The sequence below is a fragment of the Bipolaris victoriae genome (assembly GCF_000527765.1).
Source record: "Bipolaris victoriae FI3 unplaced genomic scaffold scaffold_68, whole genome shotgun sequence".
NCBI classification, from domain to species: Eukaryota; Fungi; Ascomycota; class Dothideomycetes; order Pleosporales; family Pleosporaceae; genus Bipolaris; species Bipolaris victoriae.
In genome coordinates this window covers 130040-155054 of record NW_014575324.1, presented here as the reverse complement: position 1 = coordinate 155054, position 25015 = coordinate 130040, and the positions used below count along the sequence as shown (strand labels likewise).

The following is a 25015-nucleotide window of genomic DNA, read 5'->3' as shown; positions in this document are numbered from 1 at the left end:
ATGGGTGAGCCCGAGACCGAAGAAGAAGACAAAGAAGCTAAAAAGACATTGCAGAAACCTCCATTACGGGTGTTATATGGGTTTTGCTGGCTATTTTGACACAAAGCCTAATACCTACGCATACCAGTCGTTGCATCAAATTGACAGCATAGCAGTCTGCATCATTGGTGCATGGAGTGCTGCCCGGGCTGCAATTCTGAACAATAGGAATTACGCCGCCAACTGGGCATGCTTCAGCGCATTTCGCTATAGTAAAGAATCCGGCGGTAACTAGGGCGAAAAGAGTGTACTGTATAATGAGAGATGCGGAAATGTTAATGCTATGAGACGAAATTGCCTTTCATACTCGATAGTTCTGTCGCATATCATGAATCTCTTATTGAAACACAATCTCTTGTTCCAACCTCCGTACCTCGGCGTCTTTTGTGTTTCACAATCTGCAATTTAGTACTCCTTCAAGTCTAAACTTCGGTCCATGAATGAATTTTGAATTTAGTGAATTCGGCTTTTGTAGCCCTACAATAACGCTCCGCATTGGACTCGCCACATCACATCGACGGCCGTATCAAAAATAGCGACCCAAGGCCAAATACAATTCCTGGTATTACTGCAATGCCCACAACAGTAATGTAGGTAACAGTTTCCCAAGCGTATAGTGCACAATCCTCTATTAGGTGATATGGCAAAGTGTCGGATCAAATGTGAAATATTACCGCTAAGAATCATTCAACGTGCACTACTACTTCTAGATAGTAACAGATCCTATACTCGTGCCTGCTCCTTCTCTCTGTCGGCCCGTACTATATCATTGATGGATAAATATGGAGAGGTGATTTGCAATACCCTACCATTCTCTTTGAGAAAATGGAATAATCAATTCCAGCGTAGTGTGTAGACACGCCGAACTCATTTGATAGTATTAAGATACACAAAATCTACAATCAATCTAGTAATGCACCTCTCTTCCAAGGCTGAGTGACTGGGAAATCAACTTTACAGGGGATTGCATCCTGGTCCCAGTATAATGTTGCGTGTCTGAACCATGCTGCATATGTTCCATGAGAAACATCAGAGCCTTCATTATCCCTCCAAAGACTTCCTAGCGTCTCCTTGTATACAGCCAATATCATTCCGTGGGCCAATTTGAAGCCCCAGCTGTTTTGTAGCACTGTTTGAATGATTTCCCTCGCCTTCTTCTGCTTGTCATTCTCTTTTGCCCCTTGCTCAGGCATCTTTGTTGACATCAACTCGAATTGTACCTTCCCATTCCAGCCAGTCAACTCGTTGATAAGCTGGCTCCCGCTTATGAAGTCGATTCCGTACACGTGATTTTCAACGTATTCTGGTCCATTCCACCCTTCTACTTCATCAACCAAACCCATGACCATGCTAACGACCTGGCCTTGTATAATGTAGTCTGTCAGCATCTTTCCAGCTTCTTCTTTATTGATAGTAGGCTTTCCTTCTTCTCTTATCTCAAAAGACCCACCCTGCAAAGGAACGCCTTCCAGCAATGGATGTGCATGCAGTCCCACGGTATCTGTTCGACCCTCCCAAAGTTTGAGGAAAAGTCTGTGGCAACGAGCGAAAAGTTCATTGCCTGCTTTACAGCCGAGGAAGTAGTTTGTGAGATTCCTTCCCTGCTGTTGCGGGCCTCTGTAGCTCAGGACTTCGTAACCGGAAGAACGGTCTCCGATTGTTTCGTTCCACAGACGATCTACATCCCCAATCTGTATCATTCCAACGTCCGCGTAAATGCCGCCATATCTGAGTAACAGAGGCCATCGAACAAGATCGGACGTATGCTGTGCGGCGTATCTTCCACCTATTGTTCCATCCTCAAAAGCCGCAGGAAACAAGTTCCGGTCTTTTATGTTTAGAAGGTTTGCGATATTCAAGGCATCGCTAGGATCGCAACTGATCACGCGGATCGTCCAACCCTTCTTCGAAAACCGACGATGCCAGGTCCGAATGTTACGCTTCGTATATGGATGTAAAGCGCTGAACCCAGCATGCCAGAAGAACCATATGTTCTTCTGACTAACGATAGGTCTCGCACTCTGTAGCTCGGAATCGATTTCTTCATCTGGGCGGAGATCGAGTTTCTCATGCGGAACGGCATGGCAGCCTTCAGGAATGAGGTGGTGAAATTCCATTTTGTAACGAAGTGATTGATGTGTTTCCTTGCGTATGCCTGTCTGGACTGTTTTAAAGAGCTTTGGGATTGACCAAGTAATAATGAGATGATATGACTCATGCTTGGCAATGCCAAGTAAGCGATCTATCTACCGCGCATATGTACGTAATGCGCTTCTGATATGCATGTGTGTACAAGGATACAACAATCATCACGCAAAGTAAGAATTTGAGTATTGGGATAAATCTTACAAGGAAGAGATACATTCCCATCAAAGACTATGATAGTCTCTACAGGGCATCACACGCCCTTCATATGAATGCAATATGCGTGCAGCCGCTGTCGTCGCCGCGGCATATGTGGACGGATGAATTTTGCGAGTAACGTAAGCTATTCACAGGAACTTCCACCAAACGCAGCTACAGCTATCTAACCACGAAGCAGCAAGGCGAAAGAGGCCAACACAGTCTGGAAACTCGTTAAGCACCCAAGTATGACTGAATCAATTGGATTTCCTCTTGTAATGGGTATGATGGGATTATCTTCAAGTTTCTATATATGACAGGTGTCAGCTAAAACTTGAAATTGCCGCACTGCATGTAGCAGCATGATTGGATTGCTGAACGTTTTCTCAGTCTAAGGTCAGAATTGACCTTCCTCCACATATTAACCTTTACAAATTCTTCTCCAAAGTCTCAATACGTTTCGACATATCAGGACTAACTAGCATTTGAAAAGATCTGCATTACAGTAGCCCGTTCGCGTCTCACATCTTGCACCTGCTGGAGATAAGCAGATATGTCGCTGAGGCTTGAGATTTGTAAGAGAAACGTGCCTATTGTATCAGCCTCCTCATCACCTTCTTTTGCTCCCTGACCTCTATCTATGTTGTTGCGTCAGCACTTGCGACCTGTATGCGGTCCCAGGTAACGTTTAGGGTTTAGCTTTTCATAACAACGAAGAAAGGTAATTCCACTGGAGCTTAAGGCCGAGACTTTGTCCCCCATGGCTTGGAGATATGCTTTTACTACGAAGTATTCTTTTAAGTATAATTGTTTCTAGTAGACTAAAATGGGCCTTAGGGGTTGCTGTACAAGCAATAGAAGGATGATGCACCATACGCACATCAGATACGTCCAAAATAGAAAACATCCCCCAGTTATTTCATACTTACACTGTTATTGCTTGAACAGTACGTATTCTTTAGTTTAGTCGTATTACATATGCGTGTATCAATCTAGGCATAAACTACGGTACATCGCTAGGCTCAAGAAGGAAGGTCTCAAGTAGCTTGGCAGAGACCTGCCATTCGCAACCAACGCCGATAAGCTTTGCTCCACTATACTTGGCTATGATCAGTGCCTCCTTCTACTTCCAGCTAACCACCGTTGTCTTTTGCCATTTTGGACTCGGATTCGAAGCGGCGCAATTTGGAAGATGGCGGGTTCGCGCGCTTCGAGATTTAGACAGCGAATCATGCCGACATGCGAGCTATGTCCATAAGCTAGTGGCAATGATGACCAGACTTTAGCCAAAATTGTGTACGAGCTTAACTGTATCCTGTCTTTGCTGTGCTTATATACTGTGTGGTTATGGACTACAACTTTCCCGGAGTCCATTTCCTTCGTTCCCACATCCAAAGTTCTAGCCTAGTTGGTGAGGCTCGAATTCCAGTCGATTTTTCCTTCTGAGCTTGCTCGCGGCATTAATTTTCGTTCATTCGAGAACCCCTCTTGTCGGTATGCGGTCTTCGAAGTTTATAGCCGCGCTCACTCTTGCGCTACTGCAGCATGCCAATGCTCTGAATGGAGCCATCCAAAACCAGTGGGATTTGCTTGCCCAAATGGGCCTCAATCCCAATGATAAACCTGTTGAAGAGTACTCCGCCAAGGTTGCATCCTCCAAATCTGTCAAGTCTGCATCAGGTGGAGACATGTCTGCTTCCCTAGCTGCTGACCCCGGATTTATCGACTCCGAGTACGTTGAGCTCCCACTGGATCACTTCGGCTCGGGCGCTGGCAATTTTCGGAACAGATACTGGGTCAACACGAAAAGCTACAAACTGGGCGGCCCTGTCTTCATCTATGATGTGGGTGAAGCTAATGCCAATACAAGCTCTCAGTTCAGGCTCCGCAACGAAACTAGCTTCTTCAAGCAAATAGTCGATGAATTCAATGGTATCGGCATTGTATGGGAGCATCGGTTCTATGGCGATTCGTCACCCGTCACCATCTCGATCGACACACCAGCAGAGGCCTTTAGGTTCTTAACGTCGGAGCAGGCACTTGCGGATGTCGACCGCTTCGCGAAGCAATTTAGCAGAAAAGAAATCAATGCGACACTCACTCCTGACCAGACACCATGGGTCTTCATTGGTGGTTCCTATCCTGGAATGAGGGCTGCGTTCATGCGCAATTTATATCCTGACACCATCTTCGCTTCATGGGCTTCTTCGGCCCCAGTCGAGGCTAGAGTTGACCAGACATATTACTTCGAACCAGTATGGCGAGGCATGAACGCAAAGGGCTTCGGAAATTGTACTCGGGACATCCAGGCTGCAGTCAGATACATAGACGGGGTCATGGATAAAGACAAGCATGCTACCGCTAAGCTGAAAGAACAATTCTTAGGCCCAGGGGCTGCTAATAGCTCTAATGCTGGATTTGCAGACGCGCTTACTCTTATAGCAGCGAGATGGCAATCATACGGTGTGGAGGGTGATATTTATGGACTCCGCCAATTCTGCGACTGGATTGAAACCGACCTTGCGAACGGAAAGACGGCACCAAAGGAGGGATGGGCACCGAGCAAAGGCGCCAAGTGGGTGGTAGATAGGTGGTCTACATACCCCAACTTTGTGACTATGGTAAACGATTATTTTGAGCTAGAGTGCTCGGGTCATGCGAACAAAACAGGTGGAAAGTGCATCTTGGACGGTGCGTTCAAGGACCCTTCAACGATTAGCTGGACATGGCAATATTGTACCGAATGGGGTATGTCTCAAACCTGTTCCTTCAATGCGCTTCAACCGATTCTGATGAAGTATAGGATTCTTCCAAGCTGCCAATATTGGCCCCCATCAACTTATTTCAAAGTACAACTCGATTCAGCATCAGCGCGACATATGTCATCTCCAGTTCCCTAACGCAACCGCTCCTCTCTTCCCAGAGCTGCCCAACACTCAAAACACCAACAAAGTCCTCGGTGGATGGTCGATTCGACCATCAAATACTTACTGGTCTAATGGGGAATTCGATCCTTGGCGCCTAAATTCACCTGCTTCTGACCTGGATTTTGCACCAAAGGTTGAAATTACACAAGATATTCCTAAATGTGGAGTGAGCACCGGAAAGAATAAGTTGTTTGGCATGGTCCTGAGAGATGCGGAACATTGCTTTGATTTCAGGACAACAGGTGTCACTGTTCCTGATGGACTCAAGAGTCAAGAACTATTTAAAAAGGCCTTGAAAAAGTGGCTGCCGTGCTACCAGCCAACGAAAGGAGTTGCAAAGCGATGGAATGCCTAGATTACGAAAACTCCAGTCATCAACTTAACTTACTAATATCACTCTCCCTGTCACATGACAAAGGTGAGACGCTTTCTTTTTGCACTAGGATATGGGATGGGGCAATAGACCTGAGGGACCCTTTCCTTAGCTATACTCGACTGACAATCAATCGCGTGTTTCCAAAGTCTGTATTTAAATTTTGATAAGTCCAAGCGCTCTCACAAGTACGAATTAAGCTTCATCATAACAGATTGAGTTTAGTGAAGCAATCACTAGGTATTGAGCACATGTTATTCAAGAAACAACTGAAGATCAACCAACCAGCTCTTTTCTAATCATAAGAAAGAACCAATGCTTGCTAAGTCTTCGCGATAGTCAGGCGTGGTATGAAACCTAGGTGAGGGGCGTTGCACCTAGGTTCTATGGATAGTGCCAAGGCGCCATACGTAGAGGATCCGGAAGGGCCGATTGCTCACGGAGAGGGGTTTCGCTTTATTGGATTAGAGAGACCCAGGATATGGTCAAGCCGGCCAGGAATTCGAGTTCCCTCGATACAACACTAGGTTTTACTTCTTGTAATTTAAGGAATAAATATTCAGGCAATAGGTCAACGTAAGCTGTCACCAAACTATGCCCGGTGTGTTTACCTGGATGCATAAAAGCGAACTCAAGAGCAGTTCCAATGACCGTCATCGAAATCTATATTCTTGTAGTGCGCCTAAAGCTCAATTCACATCGAAGACATTGTGTTAGCTACTAGGAAAGCAGCGCATTAGTTGAGGTTCGATTCTTTGTATTGAACTAGGGGTAATGATCTTGGGGGATTCGCAGATGGGCCCTGGCCATTGCGGCGGGGCGGATCAATCAAGATCTAATAGATCAGCAATCTTACGGCACAGCACATTCCCATACGGATCTGACTCAGGACTTCATGTTTACTCTGCTCAAGAGGCGATAAAGCAATGCAAATTTTTGATACGCCATCCCCGCTTTTGTGCATTTGAGTTGTTCCAGAACTTATCAGCTCGGTGGAGTAAAATTAGCGTAGAGCAAATTCTGAAGGGTGGCGTAGACGCTAATCGCGCGATCAAACCCGAGCCAAACAATGATTGAACACGGGTAACCGCTTACCCATCCTACCCATCCCGCACGGCAAGTCATTGCCGATTTAGGGCTGAAACGACACGGGCAAGAATGAGAGCTAGTCTGCGTTTGCCTGTGTTCCGAGTCGACGGAAATTCCTTCTCCATATAGGCAGTACGCCTAGTCGTGTGCAGAGTCATGTCAGCCCCTTTAGAAAAGGACGTGCAAAGAGCGACGCTTTCATATCAGTCTTGCTTGCGCGCCGGATTTTGAGTTTGACCCATCTCTACACCGAATTTTCAACCACAAGAATGGCGCGCGATGATCGATCCCAAGAATTCATTGGTGTGCTTGGCTTCTTCATGTGCATCTGCATTCTGCTAGTGATGCTTCGATGTTACTGCAAATTAGTAATTGTGAAGAACTTCTCGGCCGATGACTACTTTTCTGTCCTTACGCTGGTTTCATTCTTGGTCTTTTGTACCCTAGCGCGTCTGGGTATTTCGAACGGAACTGGAAAACGACGATATCTTATTCCAGACGAAAAGTACCCAGTTGGTATGAAGGTGTGTAATAACATGATCATGTTATAGCCTACGTTTATATTAACTCGTAATAGTGGTGGTGGGCCTGCGAACCGACTTATGTTGTCACGAACATCTTTCTTAAATCCAGCATCGGTATCTTCTTGCTGCGCATCGCCCAGAAGAGAGTTCATCGCATCATTCTCTGGACTTCTCTGCTTGCTATCCAGATATACAGCGTGTACTTCTTCTTCATCTTCACCTTCCAGTGCTGGCCGGTTTCCTTCTTCTGGGAGCAATTTCGCGGTGGTAAAGGCTACTGCATACCCTCCAAAGTCATTGTCAATTCGTTCTATGGCTACTCTGCGTTATCATGTGTAACAGATTGGACGTTCAGTATCGTTCCAATCTTCATTGTCCATGGTTTACAAATGAACAAGAGGAACAAAGTCACTGTGGGTATTGTACTCGCCTGTTGCGCTATGTAAGACTATCTACCTCAGATCGTCCTTGGTATCATGCACTAATGCGTTACTAGTGGTTCCTCGGCGACTATTGTCCGCCTGCCTTTCATCAATGGTCTCAACGATATCCCCGACTTCCTCTACTCTACCATCGATGTCGCAATCTGGTCTACCTGCGAAACCGGCATTGGCCTCGCTACTTCCGCCGCTGCTACACTCCGCCCCTTGCTCCGTCTCGTTCTTAATGATACTTCAACACACGATAGTGCCAGTCGCAAGCGCTCGCGCGCGTGGACCTCTGGCCATCCATCACGAGCAGGGTATCAGGAGCATCCAAGCCAACATGGCGATCACGATATCCAGCTCACGAGTCATAGTTCGAAACAATATAATGTCCAGGTTACTGGTGGAGATAGGTCAAGTCCTACTAGTAGTACTATCAGGCTAAAAGACTAGGAATAAGATGATTATAGCATAATAACCAACAAAAGTACACTAAGTAATAAAGATATTGTCACAGTACAGTAACGAGATGGACGTAGCAAGCTTGCGACTTGTAGAGATGTGATTACGGGACAGATCTGACTGAGCAAGTTTTCGTTCCGCTCCTGAACCGAACGAAAGTACTTCATGATTACTCTACTTCACAATGATAACTATGTAAACGTGGTGTAGGCCCACGCAGCATACGTAATGTCTAGCCTTTGACTTGCAGATTCTGAAGCTTACTACACAAACTCTACCTACTATCACTATTGCAAAACTTATTAGGAATAATTCACTCAATCTTTACTCCTCAATATACTTAGAGTTCAGATAGATCCGCCTTTATTAGCGTTTGATACGTTTCTAGGCTCTATTCTTAGTTCTTAATAGGATTAGACTTGAAATAACTCTCTTTACTAGAGGTTAAAAACGCATCACCTCTTCCCCTATATATTACTTTTATTTATATATAATATTATTAACAGATCGAGATAAATGCTATTATATTCTGTCATATATAGATTCAACAGCATAATGTTATCACTATACGTTGTCATTCTTTTGAGTACTAAAAGGAGGTAATTATTGAATCAGAGAATATTGGATACTGTGTTGTAGTATAAGTGGAATATGAAACAAAGTTATATATATATATATATATATAACGAATTAACGAGTAACGTTAATTTCAAGTCTATTTGCGTAGGATATTAACGAAAATCTCATCTATATTAGATTACAAGAGTAACCTTTGACGTTACTACGATTCGCAAAGCTTTTCATGTCGGCTCTTGATGATATCTGCAGCCTTCTCACCAATAGCGTATGCGGTTGTCTGTGTATGAGTTCCAGGTATCAATGGGATGATGCTGGTGTCGGCAATGCTGAGGCCGAGCGTACCATACACCCTAAGTTGGTTATCAACAACGCCACCCAACTCGCGTGGCATTAATGCAGCGGTACCGACACTGTGACCATTGGATGCCATGAGTTTATCTTTGTTCAAAAGCCAATATTCCCAGCCCGCATCGTCAATGACAGCACCAGGGGAGGGATCCTGCTCGACAATGTTAAGATCTTCGAAAGCTTTCGATTTAAGGAAGTGCTTGCGAATATATGACTGCATACGGATGTGCATTTCCTTGTCAATGGGGTTGGACCAAATACGGTAATCAAAGATTGGGTCGCCAAGAGGATCAGCTGGGTTGATATTGACAGAGCCGCGCGAGAAGGGCTTGAGCAAGATGCACATACCCCAGCCCTTGCCGCTGAAAGGATGTTCAAGCCAAGCGTTGGTCGTGGATTGGAAAGATGCAAGTAGGATCTCCTTCTGCTTCTTGTATCCCGCAATAAGCTCCTTTGGGGTATCGGTAGGTAGATAGCTTTCAGGTTTTTGATCGGCAATCTGCTTTACTATTTGTTTATACTGGTCGCCAACAAAAGTCGAAGGAGGGAGGAAAGCACCACTAGAAGTGACAGCAGCAGTGTATGGACCCCCGTTGGTTTTCTTGAATATCATGTACGCTTCCGCTTTGTATGTAGCATTCGATGCGATTGTTGTCGCTTTGGGAAACGAGACATCCGTAGTAAGGTTGTACAGGCTAAGCGCCCAAGAATGATCTTGCAGATTCCACCCTACACCAGGGAGATCTATAAGAGTCTGGATTCCGGCGGCGTCGAGTACCTTCTTAGGTCCAATCCCAGAGTACTGCAGAAGCAGTGGGGTGCGTGTGGCAGAAGCACAGAGAACGATTTCACGTTTCGCCTTGACTGTGAAGACCGCATTCGCCGTCGAGTTGTATCGGCTCCGGATCTCGACACTATTTGCATGCTTCTTATCATCTTTATCAACAAAGTTCACCTTGGTAACTCGATGTAAGGCCAATAAGTGGTAGTTCTTGCGCGGCTGAACGTTGATATAGTGACTCAATCCGGAGAAGCTTCTGTTATACGCTCTTGCTGGATCCATTGAGGTAGGTATCCAGAAAACACCGTAAGCGTTTCCATTGGCATGCTCTTTTTGGATTGGAACATTCCCCTTCTCGACCCAAGCCTTCCAATGCTTTTTCTGGGTAGCAAATTGGTAATCAGGGTAGGCAGCGACCACGGGGCCATCGCCAGTATACGCGGAGGAATCATATGTTATACCCCATTTCTCCATCGCTGTCGTTAACGGTGCAAGAGCAGAACTCTTTTTGAAATAAGGATACAGACCATCCCAATCCCATCCGTTATTTCCTGGAAATCTGGCCCAATTATTGTAATCTTCCGCGCTACCGCGGTCGAAGAATTGTCCGTTGACTGTTGACCCACCACCTACAACAGCTCCATTAGCTACTGGAAAGGTTCGGTTATTCACATTGCCTTGTGGCACCGATGTCAGGTTATACATGAACTTGGCAGCCGGAGTGTTGTACAACGGCATAAACGAATCATCCTGAGCAAGAGGGCCGTATTCAACCAAGAGTACACTTCCTAATTGATAACTTAGCGATTAACGCTAGAAGTAAAGTTTTTCTGCTTACGCCCGCCATCTTCCGAGAGACGATCAGCTATCGTGGTGCCAGCGGTTCCCGCGCCGACCACAACATAATCATACTCCTTCGCAAGTTCGGAAGCGTCTCGCTTGACCTCAGCCTTCTTCCATGATGGAACAGCTTGGACAACGGTCATAAACCCAAGGGCAAGAGTAAGTGTTGGTGTCATACTGAGTACTTAGAAAAAAAGGCGTGAAACATGGTATGATCGCCCACTTTTTAGTTAGCGGCCGTTTGAATCTTTGATAGAAGCCTTCGGTTTTTCTAGTCGCGCCCGATTCGATTGCGGAAGTTAGCAGAAAATGTTAGTGGGGAGTCAATTTTAGTTGCATATGCAGCCTCGTTAAGCGACAGAGTGACTCAGCAATCCCTCGCAGGAGTCAATATATGCCCCGGGATGCTTTCATCAATTTAGCGATGAAGCATAAGGAAATATGCAAAAGTTATTTTCGCTACATCCTACTCCATTACCTTACATCTCAAGGAATCGAGATATTGACTCATTATACCTACTACATTCACACTTATCAATAAGTCATTATGCGAACCTAGACATGGTGTAGCTTGAAGTTGCGCCTCGCGCAAGCAGTCCCCATACAGATAGGGCTACCCCCGGATATAATAGACTCCCCTGCCTCGCAACGCAAGACATTCGAAAGTTCCGTTTCCTGTTTCAATCTATCATCTTCTTTCGATCGAAAACCTGTATTTTGCTTCTTTGTCGGTGTTCTGTGGTCGGACTCCTATGAGATTAGGTCTTGGGTAGACGGTTTCCAAGTATTGATAGGGAAAGCGGGGTTGAATAGGCTGGGCCAGGGTAGCTATATAGCAATATAGATTTGCTCTACATTGGTTTGTGCTACATGCTGTTTCTTCGATGGCTCGTGTCCTGTTTAGCGAGGTCACTGTGCTAGTATGATTACAAAGTACTTGGAGTTTCAATATTTAGTTTGAAAAGAAGCAAGGACAACAGCAGCTGTTGCTCTCGCATACTGAAAGCTAGCAACAGCACGATTGAGTAGGAGAAGGATTTCTGGAAGGCGACTAGGAGCAAGGAGTGAAAAAGAAGTATTACGAGAAATTGACACTAGTCTCGGCGTTCGATAGTAAAAGGAGCAGTTATTTATTCAAAGGGTCATCATACAAGATCACAGGATTTAATGTACAATACCTTAACTTCTTAGACTCAATATCTAACTATTCAGGTAAATGTCCCTATGTTACACTATGGGTTTCACCTTGTGACCCTTCCTGTTTTTTCGTGCTGTTTGCATCTCCCACTATTTCTACGAGTTTAACTGTGCTCCCTTGCTCTTCCAATCGTGACTTCGTCGGATAGCTACCTATGGTGACTTGAACACTTTTGTGAATAGCAATATTGCCTCCAGTTCGGCCCGAGCCAGTATATCTCGAGGTGGACACAACGCTGCGTAGAATCTTGGAGCAGAAAAATTGGAGGCCGAGCTTAAGCGACGGCATACATACACAAATAATGCCGACGTATAATTCGATCATAGACCAGAGCTGAGTATCAAGAAAGTCGTCTGCTAAGCTTATCAGAGGAGGCTATACCAGAAGAGAAGGGAGCGGCATTACAAGTGATGTTTGTAGATTTTGCGAAATTGACTAAAGCGTGTAGCCGGATGATTGAAACGAGAGTTACCCTGCATTGATATCAGCATCATTTGAGACACCACGCAAACAGATATTAAGGAAACTTACAAGAAGCCGATACTAAACATGAATAAGACTCCAACTTTCTTCTTCGTAGAAAGATGTAAAGCCCAGATTTGGGGGATAGGCAGGCCTAACATGATAAGGTCTGTAAAGATACTAAACGATGCCGTGACAAACCCGATCGTGTTATTGTTCAGACACTTGCCTTTATGCTCGCCACCTAGGTCCCACTGCCACCAAAAATAACTCACAGGAGAGCAAATAAATATACCTAAAAAGGCAAACGCGGTCGTGTAAAGAAGCGTAAAGACAATAGCAAACCAAACTAACTTGCGGAAATGGCGATCGTTGAATATGCGGAGGTAGAAAAGACCGAAGGCAATCTTGCCAAGTCCAAACTCGATTCCGTAGAATGGTACGGAGATCCAGAAGGATAGCAGTGTCAATCTAATGTCCTTGAATGAGACTTTCCACATGTCTTGTCCGAGTCCACTAAGTGCTTCTTAGATCAGCGTTTACCCTTCCAATGCAGTCTCGAAAACGCGAGAACTCACACATTATAGTTGTTAGAGTAAACATAAGTGTATTTATCACCTATAGGATGTTAGTTGCGACAGATACTCAATCATAAAACCTACTAGTATCAAAGCCATGTTCCCGTCGTCGAGCAGTTGCAAGCGCCCAAGAGCGTAATGAGAATAAAATCGCCCTAGGATGGCCACAGTACTTAAGGTGAAAAGAACGGTGTTGACGATTCGATACTGCCCAGATCTGTCCCGAACCGGCACGTCGCACATAACCGTGGTGACGTTCAGGGTCGTTAAAGTCTCTCGAGCAGTGCATGACGTGGAAAAGCAGTCTATGGCGATCAACTGCTGCGTTCTATTGTTGCACCGACAGGACATATCCTTGAGAGGATCGCATATGGAATTGGCGAAAGAGCTGGCGATGCATGTTTGCTAGGCGACTGTCAGCTTAGGTCTGAGCAAGCTGAAAATGGAAATATGCTCACCGCGCAAACTGGTAGGGTAGCTAGCTGATCATGTTGGCCCCAAACTGGAGTAACAGCAACACGGAACACAAAAAGAAAACACAACATCCACGGAGAATACATTGTTCTTAAGAAAAGCAAGTCTGCGGATAAAGCTCCAAGCACCCGAGAGCCGAGAGGACGGAAGGCATGCGCGACACAATAACGAAATCACGTTGGCGATGATAAACAATACAAACCACAACTCATATCTTCGCATGTCCCATGGGTCACCTAGGGATTTTGTTAAGCTGGCAATCTAGGCTTTATTTTGTCTTCCGCGGTCTAGCTTCAGGCTCTAGTTACCCAAAAGTAACGAAAGACCTTTAAACGTATCGTTTTACCAGTTAGAGGTTGGTTGCAATTCTTGGTTGAATCCCTCCATATATCATTGGATGGGCGAAGACACCATAGTGGACACTAGTGATAAGTGGGAACTACAGATGTGGCTTACGGGGATGCGGGAAATTTCAGCTGCAATAGCTGAAAACTCGCAAGAACGATGAGTATACCTAAGATTGTGGCTCCATAGCGTACGCCATGGCTTGGATCTGATCAAGTTTACGTCATAGCCCGCTCTGGTCTTTGCTGTTTTGCTTTTTGACAGTTAGTGTTCCAGATCGAGTTACCTGTTCGCTACAGGCCAGTAGGCCACAAAACCTCATGTTTAAATCATGACAGCGGCATTTTAAGACGGAAATGTGGCAAAGTAGATCATAGAGAAGCGCACGGCATGTGCCAGGAGCGGCCTCGTCTTAGAAACAGTAACAATAAACTATACACCCGGATGATTGCTCAAGCATCTATGTGAAAAGAACAATTACAAACAAGAACAATCACAACATTGTAGTGCGACCAGGGAAATCCAATGTCCAAACATCCCTTCGTTTGTTTTATGCCATAGGTTGCACAAATTGTGCAATCTAGCTGTCAACGATCACACCTCTTCATGATTAGGGGGATGTATTAAGTTTGGTGGTAGTCATAAAACCCCTGCATATCCATATTTGCTTTTTCCATCAGGGGTTTGTCTCGCCTGATATGCCCCCACCTTTGTGGAGAACACCGACACGAGCCAGCCCCTCGGATCTGCAACTGGTGCTGTGACAAAATCTCAGCCCCATCCACTTCCATCAAGCTTTGCACGGACTGGAGAGTGTTCAGCTACAGCCAGCTGATAGTCTACTGTCATAAAGTGGCGCATATAGTATGTATGGTGTCCCAGCCCATGCAGATACAGATGGAGAATCTTTGAAGCCTTACTACACTCTCTATCTTGCTACCTACCGCGGCTGTAAGAGAGGTCCACGTCTCCTACCTTAATCCCCTTGACTGCAACTGCGATGGCGTCTATGAAAACACATTCTCCCTCACTATCTAGCGTCTTCGATCTCCACTCGCAAGTAGGAAGTTCCGTCCATTCATGAATATGCTTGGTGTGGAAGATGTTCCTCGAGACTTCCTCAATGTAACCACACCTCGCGGCGCGCGGCGCTTCCTCGATCAATGGCAACCTCTGGCTCTCAGGCATTTGATGACAAAAGGCATATAACATTCCAAAAACAGGAATTGTAACCAGTCGTTAGTATTTCTCGAAAAGATTCCGGTCATCCCGCTCCCAACAATTAGGGAAAGAACATCACGTCGCATTAAGGGGCTCCCGCAGCGTATATTCCAGATGATTGCGGTCATCTCCGATGGGTAATTTGCTGATCAAAACCTGCTTCGAAGAAATGCCTAAGCCGCTGCTTCGGCGTTTTCCTCCCCAAAATGACAAAGATAGGGAACAACCGTGGTGCATCATGTCGGGTGTATGTAATGAATTCCTCCATGTCGTCACAGCATCCTAGGCATCTGGGCACGGCTCTAATACTGATTTCTTGGGTGAACTCGATTAATTTGTCAAAGCGCAAGGATTGATAGCCATCCGAGCTGCTGTAAAGAACGTTATCAATTTTAGTCGTCAGTACCTCGAAAGGGCTCGTCGAGCTACTATTAGGAGTGGGGCCATGCATCGTCACGGCATCTGTAGTGGAGCTATACGAGCTGTTCGCCAGCAGCTTACAACACCACACTAAGAGTCCGATATGTACGACAAGATAGTCCTATATCGCTAGACGCACAAGATGCGAAGTTCAAGCCTTTTGCTAGTGACAAGCAGTCCGCGATGATAGTCAAAACATCGGATTGTTGCCGGAATATACTGATTGGATACCAGGAACAAGTATGAGCACGCAAGCTTGGTTAAGGCTATTGTCAATCATAGCAATTGTTCGACCCGTTATATATATATGTATATATATAAGGGTAATAAGATCTAGAGCCGAGAACACGGAGACATAGTAGGCTATGATTTATCAAAGAGGTTAGCTCCATGTAGGAGCATACTATCCAGCTCCCTCGCGATGGTATCATTGTCCATCTTCAATTTCAAATACTGCTGTCCCTTCCCTTTTGCTCCTTCCATCCAGACATTTGATCCGTTAGGAAAGACGTGATTGTACCCTCCTGATCCACCATACTCGAACCACTCACCGAGCCCTTGACAAGCATACACTACTGTCAAAGGATCCCATGAATACCGTGATCTGTTGAACCCAATATAATGTTCGAACGCCCTCTTTACCGGATCATTCATCGGGCCTTTTGTTGTTAGGATAGCACCAGAAGATACGGCCTCTCCAACTTTGGAGCCCAGGTACGTTATGCGACCTGGCCAGGTGTTGACGACGTGAGCGGTCGCGAGAGGATTATCAGACCAGAAATTGAATTCGTATCCGGAGGGATAGTCACCACCCATGACGACTAGCTCTGCAACTTTAGCCTGAACAAGTTCAACGCCCGACAACATCGAGTACTTGTCCGCTGTTGAATTAAGGAGTGCTGAGAGCTATTCAGGTTAATACTACTATTTTCTCATAACCTTCCGGATGATCGCGCGCAGCTTACATTCTCTAGAAAGCCGATACTCGCAATGGTCACGCTATTGTCATCTTGCTCCGAAAGCACCTTCCGATACAATTCCACGGGAATCCAGGCATCTTCAGGTTTGAACCACGGTAGAGAACCACCGGACCAATGATAGGCCACCTTGCTTGTATACTCGCCTAGTTCATATGCCCAGTCATCAAAGAAAGTATCGTTTGTGATAGGTCGGCGGAGGCCAATCGGGATACTTGGATGTCCGTAGTGTGCAAGGAGGGCCGAGGTGGCAAGGGCAGAGTACGAAGAGGGATAGTTCACATTTACGGCGAGAAGAGAGACGCTAGGGTCAGTCGCAGCGAGAAGAAGTGCAGCGGCGTCACTGGAGAATGCAAATTAGCATCGATGCGTCATCAAGCAATAGTTTACCGCGTACTCAACATCGCTGAAGATATCCGTGTCAATAATCAATGCTTTTCGATCTGCAACTGCAGCTGAGCCGGAGAGAACGAGTGAGACGAGTCCAAGCGTGGGCAAGAACCGTTGTGCGGAGGCGAAAGTATCGAGCAAATATGCCAAAGCTTTCATTGTGAGGATTACTTAATGAAGCTAGGTGCGCTTAGGAGGATAGTGCAATAGTTGCAGAGACTCAAGTAAAAATAAAGCTGCAACACTGAAAAATACTATGGCTGTGTGAAATGCAAAGCGCAGACACGCGGGGTGATTAAGGTAGCACAATGCATCATGGCGGGGAGATGAACGAGAATAATAACCCAGATAATACCAGTCCTGTCCAGGACGACTGCTAAGTTCGAATGATATTATGTACACGTACGTACGTAAGAGCTTTATCAATGTAGCGGAGTAGACGATCGGGCGCCAATCAGAGTCGAACAGAAAATGCAACTACCCCGGGTTGAAGACCCACTTTGAATCTTTGAAGATTCGGCGGAACGGGATTTTGAACTCACAGCGCTAGTGGAGCTAGGCCTATCTACTTAAGCTCGGTAGTACTATGGTGGTACTGCTATAGACACCCCTGTAGGCGAGAACTTCAACAGCTACCTATGTAATATGCTTATTTAAACAGTCGATATGATAGTAAAGCCTCAAATATGCTACTGAATGGCCTACGGGGGACGTAACTGAGATCTTCTACTTTGTAACGAAATTCAACCGTAAAGTCTCTTTTCTAGGTACAGCATGCTGTTCAACTCCACCGGCGTTGAAATTGAACGGCGAAACTAGACACATCCTGAGAGCACAGGTCGGTCCATGTGTTGACAACTTCTAATCCAGATGTAGAATCTATCTCGTGTTTCCTAGCTTTCCTAGCTTCTTTAGCTCCTTAGGTGATTTTTCTGCACTTTCTCCTTACATATTGCCTCCGCCCTTCGGCCGTTCACAAGATAACCACAGAGTATTCCTCGGTGTTCTCAAGGCCCTCACACTTGCTTCATAAATCTGACCCGACGCATCGTTGCCCTCTGCATTATCAAGTAAACGTAACCTTATACCACTACGTACATTATCAATCAAGCTTAGCGAATACAAGATGAAGGTAAGGCTACCACGCCTCATTGGATTTTTCAGCTACATCCAACTGACAATAGATTAGGGTCTCGGTGTTGCTGCTGTCTATATCATCGCTATCTGATTAGCTAAGCTCAATGCCTGTGCCAGCAGCTACAAATACTGTGCCTGCTCTGATAATGACACCAACAATGGATTCGACTACGCTGCGACTAAGAGTAACTGTACAAGCATCAAAACTAGATACCTGAGGTGGTTTCATGAAAACAACGGCGTCAAGGGACGCTACTACTGCAAGACATTAGATTCGTCCAATTATCCGTGGAATAATTGCAAATGGAAAAGGCAGTGCAACAACGGCCACCCTGAGAACTGTTGGGGCAAGGTTCACTGGTAATGGCATCTGTCACGGTTTGGCTTGCAATAGCTAGGGATGCTCACGGCCATTCGCTAGGGATGTGCCGTCATATGACAACAGGCCGCTTTCGATGCTCTCTTAGGAGAGCGGAGAGATCAATCAAGGCACAATTAACAGGCGCTCATTTAATGTATTCAATGTACTTTAAGGAGCATCCAAACACTAGCGTTTCTTACTATCTTGTAGTACTATAGAGAGCATTGAAACTACCATTGCCGTTGATCTACCTAGCCAACAACAGGCCAATTTTGCAGTCGCTTAGCACTCGGGAATACCCCCTACAGCAGGTTAGTATTTTAAAGGATGATACTAATGACGTCGGGCCGTAGACTTACCACTCCAGGTAACATAGTAAAGAGACACCCAGTTATTGTTCGCGACTCCACTTGCCTGGAGCTTACCCCAGAATCTAACGTAGACAATTAGTTACATCTCCCATCCGGCCTTCGGATCGTTACGTACGGATTTCCATTGACGACAGTCGTATCCGTGTCTTTGAAGCACCGGATTTGGATACGTGTTCCACGTGAGTACTGGCCATCGGCCGTGCACGAGGTCCGCGGGCATTGACGATGCTTGAGCGCATCAGCCGTGACGGTGCCAGTGATAGCCCGCTTCTCCAGACTGCGGGCCTTGATATCCTGGAGGACGGGGAGCTCGCCTTCGACTTCTGGGGCAAAGAGCAACGCGCCTTCGGGTTCGGCCGTGGGGGCAGAAAGGGCCGTCAAGGGCAGGAGAGTGGCGATGGCGAAAGTAGTAAACTTCATGGTGAGGGATATGGAAGAAGCTGATTGCGATTGAGACAATTGAGAAAGTAATCGTCTGAAGGGTTGTGGTTCTTTCCTTCTGGCAAGAATCAGCACTGGTTTGATATCTGCCATCGCCCCCCTCTCTAGAAGTTGCTACTCTCAAACTGGTAAACCTCAGGATCAAGCAAAGGTCTCGAACCGCTTCAAAATACGAAGTTTACGAGCCCATAACACCTTGCAGCGGAGTATCTTATCCGCTGCGCTATCTCCAATATCACATTTAGCCTCAGCAAGTTTGACAAGGAAGGCTGGAGAAGAGGCGCCAAGGCTTATGCTCGATATTGGACCCAAGGGGGCCAATACTTCGCATTGCTCGTATACCCAGGTCCCATTGAGCGACATAACATGAAACTTCCTTCAGCTGAATGAATCCTGGCAAGTGGCTGCAAAAATTGTTCCATTTGCAGTGCCTATACGGACCGGCAAAATGGGCGAGTCTATGAATGATAGTCAAATCATGGGATGGAACTACAAGACAATGTCGCGCATCCAGGCGGCTAGGCTCACTCACGTGTTGTTAAGCACATAGTTATCCGAACCTTCTATTACATCTAGTTAGTACAAAAACACTAGCCGTAGGGGCTTTTACCGCCAAAACAATCTCATAACACGCGTAGGTGTAGGTGTAAGTCCGTCGTCCGCTAACCTTCTATACCTTCACTCTTTAGTAGCGCACATCGTGTAACTACGTAGGTACCGTGGTACTTGCAAGACCACTAAATAAACCACTATTCCAGTAACAAAAGATCTCAATTGTGGCCCAATGATTATTAAGCTAGATGATCTTGGACTTCCAAGTAACAATGGCAAGCATCCATCTCTCAGCTAGTGTGATAAGTGAAGCGGTTATTAGATTTATTACCCCGCTTCGCGTGTTATTCATAGCGATTAGTGCCCCAAAAGTCTGCACAAGCTACCAAGGACATGCAAACTATTCCATTGTTAGACTCCATACAGTTAGCATCTGTACCAGACCGGAACCTTACGTAGCGCGATATAGATCCCAGCAATGCTACTCAGCTCATGCAATACTACCTTGTTACTCCTCCAAGGCAGTAAAGCGATTGCTTATTTGGGCTCTAGAAGGTGGCACGATGTAAATACAAGGTCGCCGGATTGAATTCCGTGTCCAGGTCCTAAGCGTCATGTTTCAAAGAAAGCAATGAAGTCCTAGCTATCTCTTACATGGCATGCTATCCACAAGCTCATTGTATAAAGTCCAAGTAACCCATTACACTCCATTGCTTCCTCAACTATCCGCGACAAAAAATCTAGAACGAAGAGATCAAACTTCCCACGCAGCTTTCGCGATACCATACTCGCTGTACCCCTGCAAAGCATCCACCATCCACTTTCCCTCGGCAGACTCATCGCGGCCGAGTACTTGCCAAGCCATAAGAGCCGCCCACTGAACAACCGGAGAAGTAAACCCCGTATCGCCGCGATATCTTCTTTGCTGCAGATACCCTGGTATACTTCGTGCGATATCGATGCCTGTTGCATGAATGAGATAGAAGGTATCGCTGGTTTCCGTTCCCGGGAATCCTGACTGCGCGCGTAGCTCTTTAGTTTCTTCGACGATCTGAAGTACGTGGATCATGGCAGTGTTGTAGAGCATGAACATACGTGCGATGGAATCGTTGCGGAACTTGTACACCGTCCATAGTGCTTGCGGAGCACCTGCACAAATGGCTTCAAAGTCATCTTCCGTGGTACAAGAATTCTCCTTTTCATTGTCCCATTTCTGTTTCCAGGTTTGGAGGAACGTAAGTAGTTCCCCGGCTTTTCTTTGAATTTCTTCGATCATTTCTAAACGCACGCGGTCATGCGGGCTGATTGTGCTGGAAAGCTCGTCACTCGCGGCAATCAGGACCGTGCAGTCTGCCATTACATCGTGCAACTCTCTTTCTTCTCTTGTTTCAAGTGAGAGAGGCGTTCGCAATACGGCCTTCCATCGCTGCCTAGCAAGAATGGATGGAGATCTATTTCGCAACGAAGCAAGCAAAATCATGTGACGAACACCTTTGTACAACTCGAGCGTTTGGGTTGAAGCATATGCCAATGAACCGGGGTCACGAAGTGCTATGAGTTGCTCTAGCCCCAGCATATGTTTTAGCCAATTTCTGGGGCCACTTGGCAAGCACATCTCAAGCATGGCCATGATGGTGATGACGTTAATGATGTCGTCTCGTTCATGACATCCCGGAATACTGAGTGCTTGGTTCAGCTGCCGAAGTGCCACACCGTGCATGTCGTAGCCCTTGGCGAGGATGCGAGCCTGGTGGTGTCGGGTGCCAAATAGTAACGTAGCAAACGTCAAGGCAGCTTGGTTGAACAAAGGATTGGTACCTGCACCTATGGTTGGATATCGACTAAGAGCAAGGTCCGAGGTCCGAAGTTGTTGTAGTCCCAGGTCAACGGGGCCATTGGGATAGAGGTATTGTCGCAGATGACATATATAGACTTCGTACTCGTTGAATCTCAACCCTATATGTTGGGGTGAAGACTGATATGGTGGAGAGACCGAAGCCGATTTCTCTACATCCTCTGTCTTCCATTCAGGTGTCGTAGTCACGTCTGTCGTTTTCTTCGATGAATGCTGCGTCCGTCTGGACCTGACAATTTTGCCCGTAACGAACACGAGTGTCCTGGGACCGTCGCAAGCGATACCCAGCTTTTGACATTTTTTACAAGTTGGCTGTGTCTCGTCTTGCGCAGATATGTCAGCCTGGCATTGTGGGGACGCGCACAAGGACATTGCTTACCACATTTGATGCGGCGTTTTCGGCAGTTCGAGCATCCTTTGGAACGGCCAGCTACATTGACCATCGGTAGTCATGGGCTTGATACAACGCAAACGGATATGGTAATTCGCACGAGATGATTGCAACCGGAGAAGGTGGGTTGGTTAATGCGGGCACTGATGCAAGTCAAGTCCGTTGAGTTAGGCGGCTATGCTGGGTGTAAGATGATCTCGCGCATTGAGCCGCAACAAGACTAGCGCAGACTGGATGCCTCATATCTCGCATCACGGGTCTACTTGGACACATGCAATGTAGATGATAACACAATTTTGTGTTGTTACAGGATGTTCGTTTCCGCGAAAAGAGCCGCAATAGGTAGAGTCTTCTTTCTTGTGCACTATTACTTAAACATCATGAGTCGACACATGGATGGGTCTTTCTCTCAGCTTCTACACGATATACAACATCCTATCTCCCAACAATCATCAGACACAATACTATCATCTTCACCAAACCATCTCGCCATCAGCCCTATATTCACCGACTCCTAATCCATTCCCCCCAAATCAAAAAAAATGTCAATAGTAACAACCATCGACATCGCCTCACCCCCCTCGCAAGTCCGCAACAAATTCCTCGACTTCGCGTCACTATCCAAATGGCACACTTCCTTCTTCTCATCCATCGAACCACACGGCACCCTGGAGCCCGGACAAAAACTCCTCGTGCATTTTGCAACCGGTGGACAAAAAATGAACCCCGTCATACAAGTACGTTTTTTTTGCCAGAAGCACCCTGACTATATGTACTTTCGCTAACAAAATGTACTAGCAAAACACACCGACTACATTTGCATGGACGGGAAGCATACCATTCGTGTTCACGGGTACACATTATTTTCGGTTTGAGGAGAGTACAGCGGTACCTGGGGGTTGTCGCTTGACGCAGAGTGAGGAGTTTAGCGGGGCGCTGGGGTGGCTCATGGGTGCGAGCGCTGTAGCGAAACAAGTGGGATTTGCCGAAAAGACAAAGAAGGGATTCGAGTTGTTCAATGCGGATTTGAAGGCTGCTTGTGAGAAGGGTGCCTGAGCCGAGAAAACATTGATTTCTTTTCTCATTTCTAGGAGAGGCTATCTTTCACTATAACGCACACGGGATTTGTTAACGGTAGAGGTAATAATTGGAGTCATTATAGATAGACTAAACTCATCATGTAACTTTTGATTGGGATATCAGGTCATAATCATCTAGTACGATATCATGTCAGCCATTTCTCATCAAGCTTTAACCATGAGGCCCCAGCCCTTGAAGGCCACCCGCGCACATGTAAGTAGTGCCGCACTACTAAACAGCAAACAACCTCCATATATCCACAAATCGTCGAAACCGCCGTGTTCTTGGATTGCACCTCCAATCGGTGTACCGACAAGCAACCCTATGGCTACAATGCCAAAGCTTTGGCCGAATCTAGTGCCGATCTTGTCTCGCGCGTCGGCACTGAGGTGTACAATAATGGTTGGGGGCAGGCTGACGAAGGAACCAGAGAAGAAGCCGTAGAATGCCATCATCACGATGATACCTGCTGAAGAAGAGACGGCCATGAAGCAAATGCAGAGAAGACCGGAAATTAGTGCGCAAGGGATTACAACATTGATTGGCCCAATCTTGTCAGACAACTATGCGCATGACATCAGTAAACGACGACTTGAGCAAAACGGAAAGGAAAAAGAACGTACCACATTGGGAAGGATTCGGCCAAACATACTGGTACTGTTCATGACAGCCAGCAAGTAAAACGCCAGCCCTTCACTCGTGATTCGCTCTTGAATCGCGTACACCTGTCCAAAAAAGAATGGCATATACAAACCCATGAAACCCAGAAAGAAACCCGTAACCTGCAGACTGTATGCAGGAATCAGGAAAGCACGCAGGTCAAGCAGTGAGCGCGTCTTCGCCGGCAACACGCGCACGCGCATGCACACATTGGGTATGACCATGGTGGCGAAGATGATGAAACCGAGGACTCTGGTGGTCCAGGCGAATCCAATTTGCGGGAGAAGCTTGTGAAACACAATGGGGTATATAACACCACCAAAAGAAGAGCCGGATGCAGCAATGCCAATAACAGTGCCAATTTTTGTACTGAAGTAGGTGGAAAGAATGGCCACGCTGGGCACAAAGAGACAGCCTGTTCCGATGCCGATGCAAAAAGCCTGAGCAAGAAGGACCTGCCAGTATGCGTGGCAGAGACTCAGCATCATCTGTCCGAAAACAAGCAGGAAGCTGCCGACAAGGAGCAATTCGCGGAAATAGCCAGCGTCGTAGATGGGGCCTGTAAGGGCACCGACCATCATGAGAAGAAAAGCCTGGATGGAGCCTATCCACGAGATGGACGATGCGCTTGAGTTTGGGAGGAGTGTTGTTTCGTAGTAGGCCTGGTAGGAGCCAAATGTGTTGATAATGCCCCACGAGTTGAAGAGCAAGAAGAAGCCACCGAGGACCTGGAGCCAAGCCCATAGACCGCCATTGGGGATTTTGGAGACATCGCGTACGCTTGGGTGGGCGGAGCGAACTGGTTCCAAGTCTGCTCCTGATTGTTCGGTGCTGCTGGACTCGGTCACGTGTTTTTCCTGTTGTGGATGTTCGTCTACTGCCATTAGGCCTGAGCTGTGCACTGAATCCGACGAGGCAAGCGATTGCTGGTTGTCTGGCTTCTCGTCAAAGTTCAGTGATGGACTCAATGCTGGTGCAGCATAGCTGGCTTTCCCTGGTGATGAGGGTTTGGTATGGTCCATGGCGGACTAGAGGTGAAAGAGCGTAGGCGTATCGATGTCAATGGTACCACAGCGATAGAGATGGAATTTGGTTGCAGATATGGAGTAGTAGCGGTGCCTACCAAAGAAAACAACCTGTCAACAAGGGCGAAGAGGTATTTCAAGTGTGGCCGAACCGGTGAGTGCATGACAGAAGTCAATCGGCAAGACAGTAGAGATGAGTAATGCCAACAGACTGGCAAAACAAAGTGGGTCGGGCGGCAACTAGGGAAGGAGCCATGGTTTGGGGAATGTTTCTGCATTTTGCTCGCGTCTCGCTGTAAGATATGGCCGAGGGCAAAGCACAAGGACATGCACAAACGCGAGCA

General features: G+C 46.5%; 10 protein-coding genes across 10 annotated transcripts; 3 read left to right on the top strand and 7 right to left on the bottom strand.

Annotated features, from left to right (window-relative positions):
• Nucleotides 1-941: 941 nt before the first annotated feature.
• Nucleotides 942-2156, bottom strand: COCVIDRAFT_104717 (hypothetical protein; the record flags this gene model as incomplete). The annotated part of the gene is made up of 1 exon (XM_014699046.1): nucleotides 942-2156. The coding sequence occupies one exon, from the start codon at nucleotides 2154-2156 to the stop codon at nucleotides 942-944; it is 1215 nt and encodes a 404-aa protein (XP_014554532.1).
• A 1722-nt stretch (nucleotides 2157-3878) lies between these two features.
• On the top strand, nucleotides 3879-5664 carry COCVIDRAFT_28459 (hypothetical protein; the record flags this gene model as incomplete). Its single annotated transcript, XM_014699045.1, has 2 exons — nucleotides 3879-5130; nucleotides 5186-5664. The coding sequence occupies 2 exons, from the start codon at nucleotides 3879-3881 to the stop codon at nucleotides 5662-5664; spliced, it is 1731 nt and encodes a 576-aa protein (XP_014554531.1).
• Nucleotides 5665-7040: 1376 nt separating this feature from the next.
• COCVIDRAFT_17797 (hypothetical protein) lies at nucleotides 7041-8173 on the top strand (the record flags this gene model as incomplete). Its single annotated transcript, XM_014699001.1, has 3 exons — nucleotides 7041-7295; nucleotides 7349-7737; nucleotides 7792-8173. 3 exons carry the CDS (start codon nucleotides 7041-7043, stop codon nucleotides 8171-8173), a joined length of 1026 nt encoding a protein of 341 aa, XP_014554487.1.
• A 790-nt stretch (nucleotides 8174-8963) lies between these two features.
• On the bottom strand, nucleotides 8964-10909 carry COCVIDRAFT_104829 (hypothetical protein; the record flags this gene model as incomplete). Its single annotated transcript, XM_014699044.1, has 2 exons — nucleotides 8964-10366; nucleotides 10729-10909. The coding sequence occupies 2 exons, from the start codon at nucleotides 10907-10909 to the stop codon at nucleotides 8964-8966; spliced, it is 1584 nt and encodes a 527-aa protein (XP_014554530.1).
• Nucleotides 10910-11955: 1046 nt separating this feature from the next.
• COCVIDRAFT_104854 (hypothetical protein) lies at nucleotides 11956-13516 on the bottom strand (the record flags this gene model as incomplete). The annotated part of the gene is made up of 6 exons (XM_014699043.1): nucleotides 11956-12284; nucleotides 12337-12404; nucleotides 12463-12916; nucleotides 12972-13011; nucleotides 13056-13376; nucleotides 13430-13516. The coding sequence occupies 6 exons, from the start codon at nucleotides 13514-13516 to the stop codon at nucleotides 11956-11958; spliced, it is 1299 nt and encodes a 432-aa protein (XP_014554529.1).
• A 2278-nt stretch (nucleotides 13517-15794) lies between these two features.
• COCVIDRAFT_104828 (hypothetical protein) lies at nucleotides 15795-16957 on the bottom strand (the record flags this gene model as incomplete). The annotated part of the gene is made up of 3 exons (XM_014699042.1): nucleotides 15795-16337; nucleotides 16397-16751; nucleotides 16806-16957. The coding sequence occupies 3 exons, from the start codon at nucleotides 16955-16957 to the stop codon at nucleotides 15795-15797; spliced, it is 1050 nt and encodes a 349-aa protein (XP_014554528.1).
• A 1621-nt stretch (nucleotides 16958-18578) lies between these two features.
• Nucleotides 18579-19087, bottom strand: COCVIDRAFT_28455 (hypothetical protein; the record flags this gene model as incomplete). Its single annotated transcript, XM_014699041.1, has 3 exons — nucleotides 18579-18598; nucleotides 18656-18729; nucleotides 18783-19087. The coding sequence occupies 3 exons, from the start codon at nucleotides 19085-19087 to the stop codon at nucleotides 18579-18581; spliced, it is 399 nt and encodes a 132-aa protein (XP_014554527.1).
• A 1327-nt stretch (nucleotides 19088-20414) lies between these two features.
• Nucleotides 20415-21887, bottom strand: COCVIDRAFT_28454 (hypothetical protein; the record flags this gene model as incomplete). Its single annotated transcript, XM_014699040.1, has 1 exon — nucleotides 20415-21887. One exon carries the CDS (start codon nucleotides 21885-21887, stop codon nucleotides 20415-20417), a length of 1473 nt encoding a protein of 490 aa, XP_014554526.1.
• Nucleotides 21888-22448: 561 nt separating this feature from the next.
• Nucleotides 22449-22962, top strand: COCVIDRAFT_39619 (hypothetical protein; the record flags this gene model as incomplete). The annotated part of the gene is made up of 2 exons (XM_014699039.1): nucleotides 22449-22643; nucleotides 22705-22962. 2 exons carry the CDS (start codon nucleotides 22449-22451, stop codon nucleotides 22960-22962), a joined length of 453 nt encoding a protein of 150 aa, XP_014554525.1.
• A 188-nt stretch (nucleotides 22963-23150) lies between these two features.
• COCVIDRAFT_17790 (hypothetical protein) lies at nucleotides 23151-24668 on the bottom strand (the record flags this gene model as incomplete). Its single annotated transcript, XM_014699000.1, has 2 exons — nucleotides 23151-23549; nucleotides 23610-24668. 2 exons carry the CDS (start codon nucleotides 24666-24668, stop codon nucleotides 23151-23153), a joined length of 1458 nt encoding a protein of 485 aa, XP_014554486.1.
• Between the last annotated feature and the right edge of the window lie 347 nt (nucleotides 24669-25015).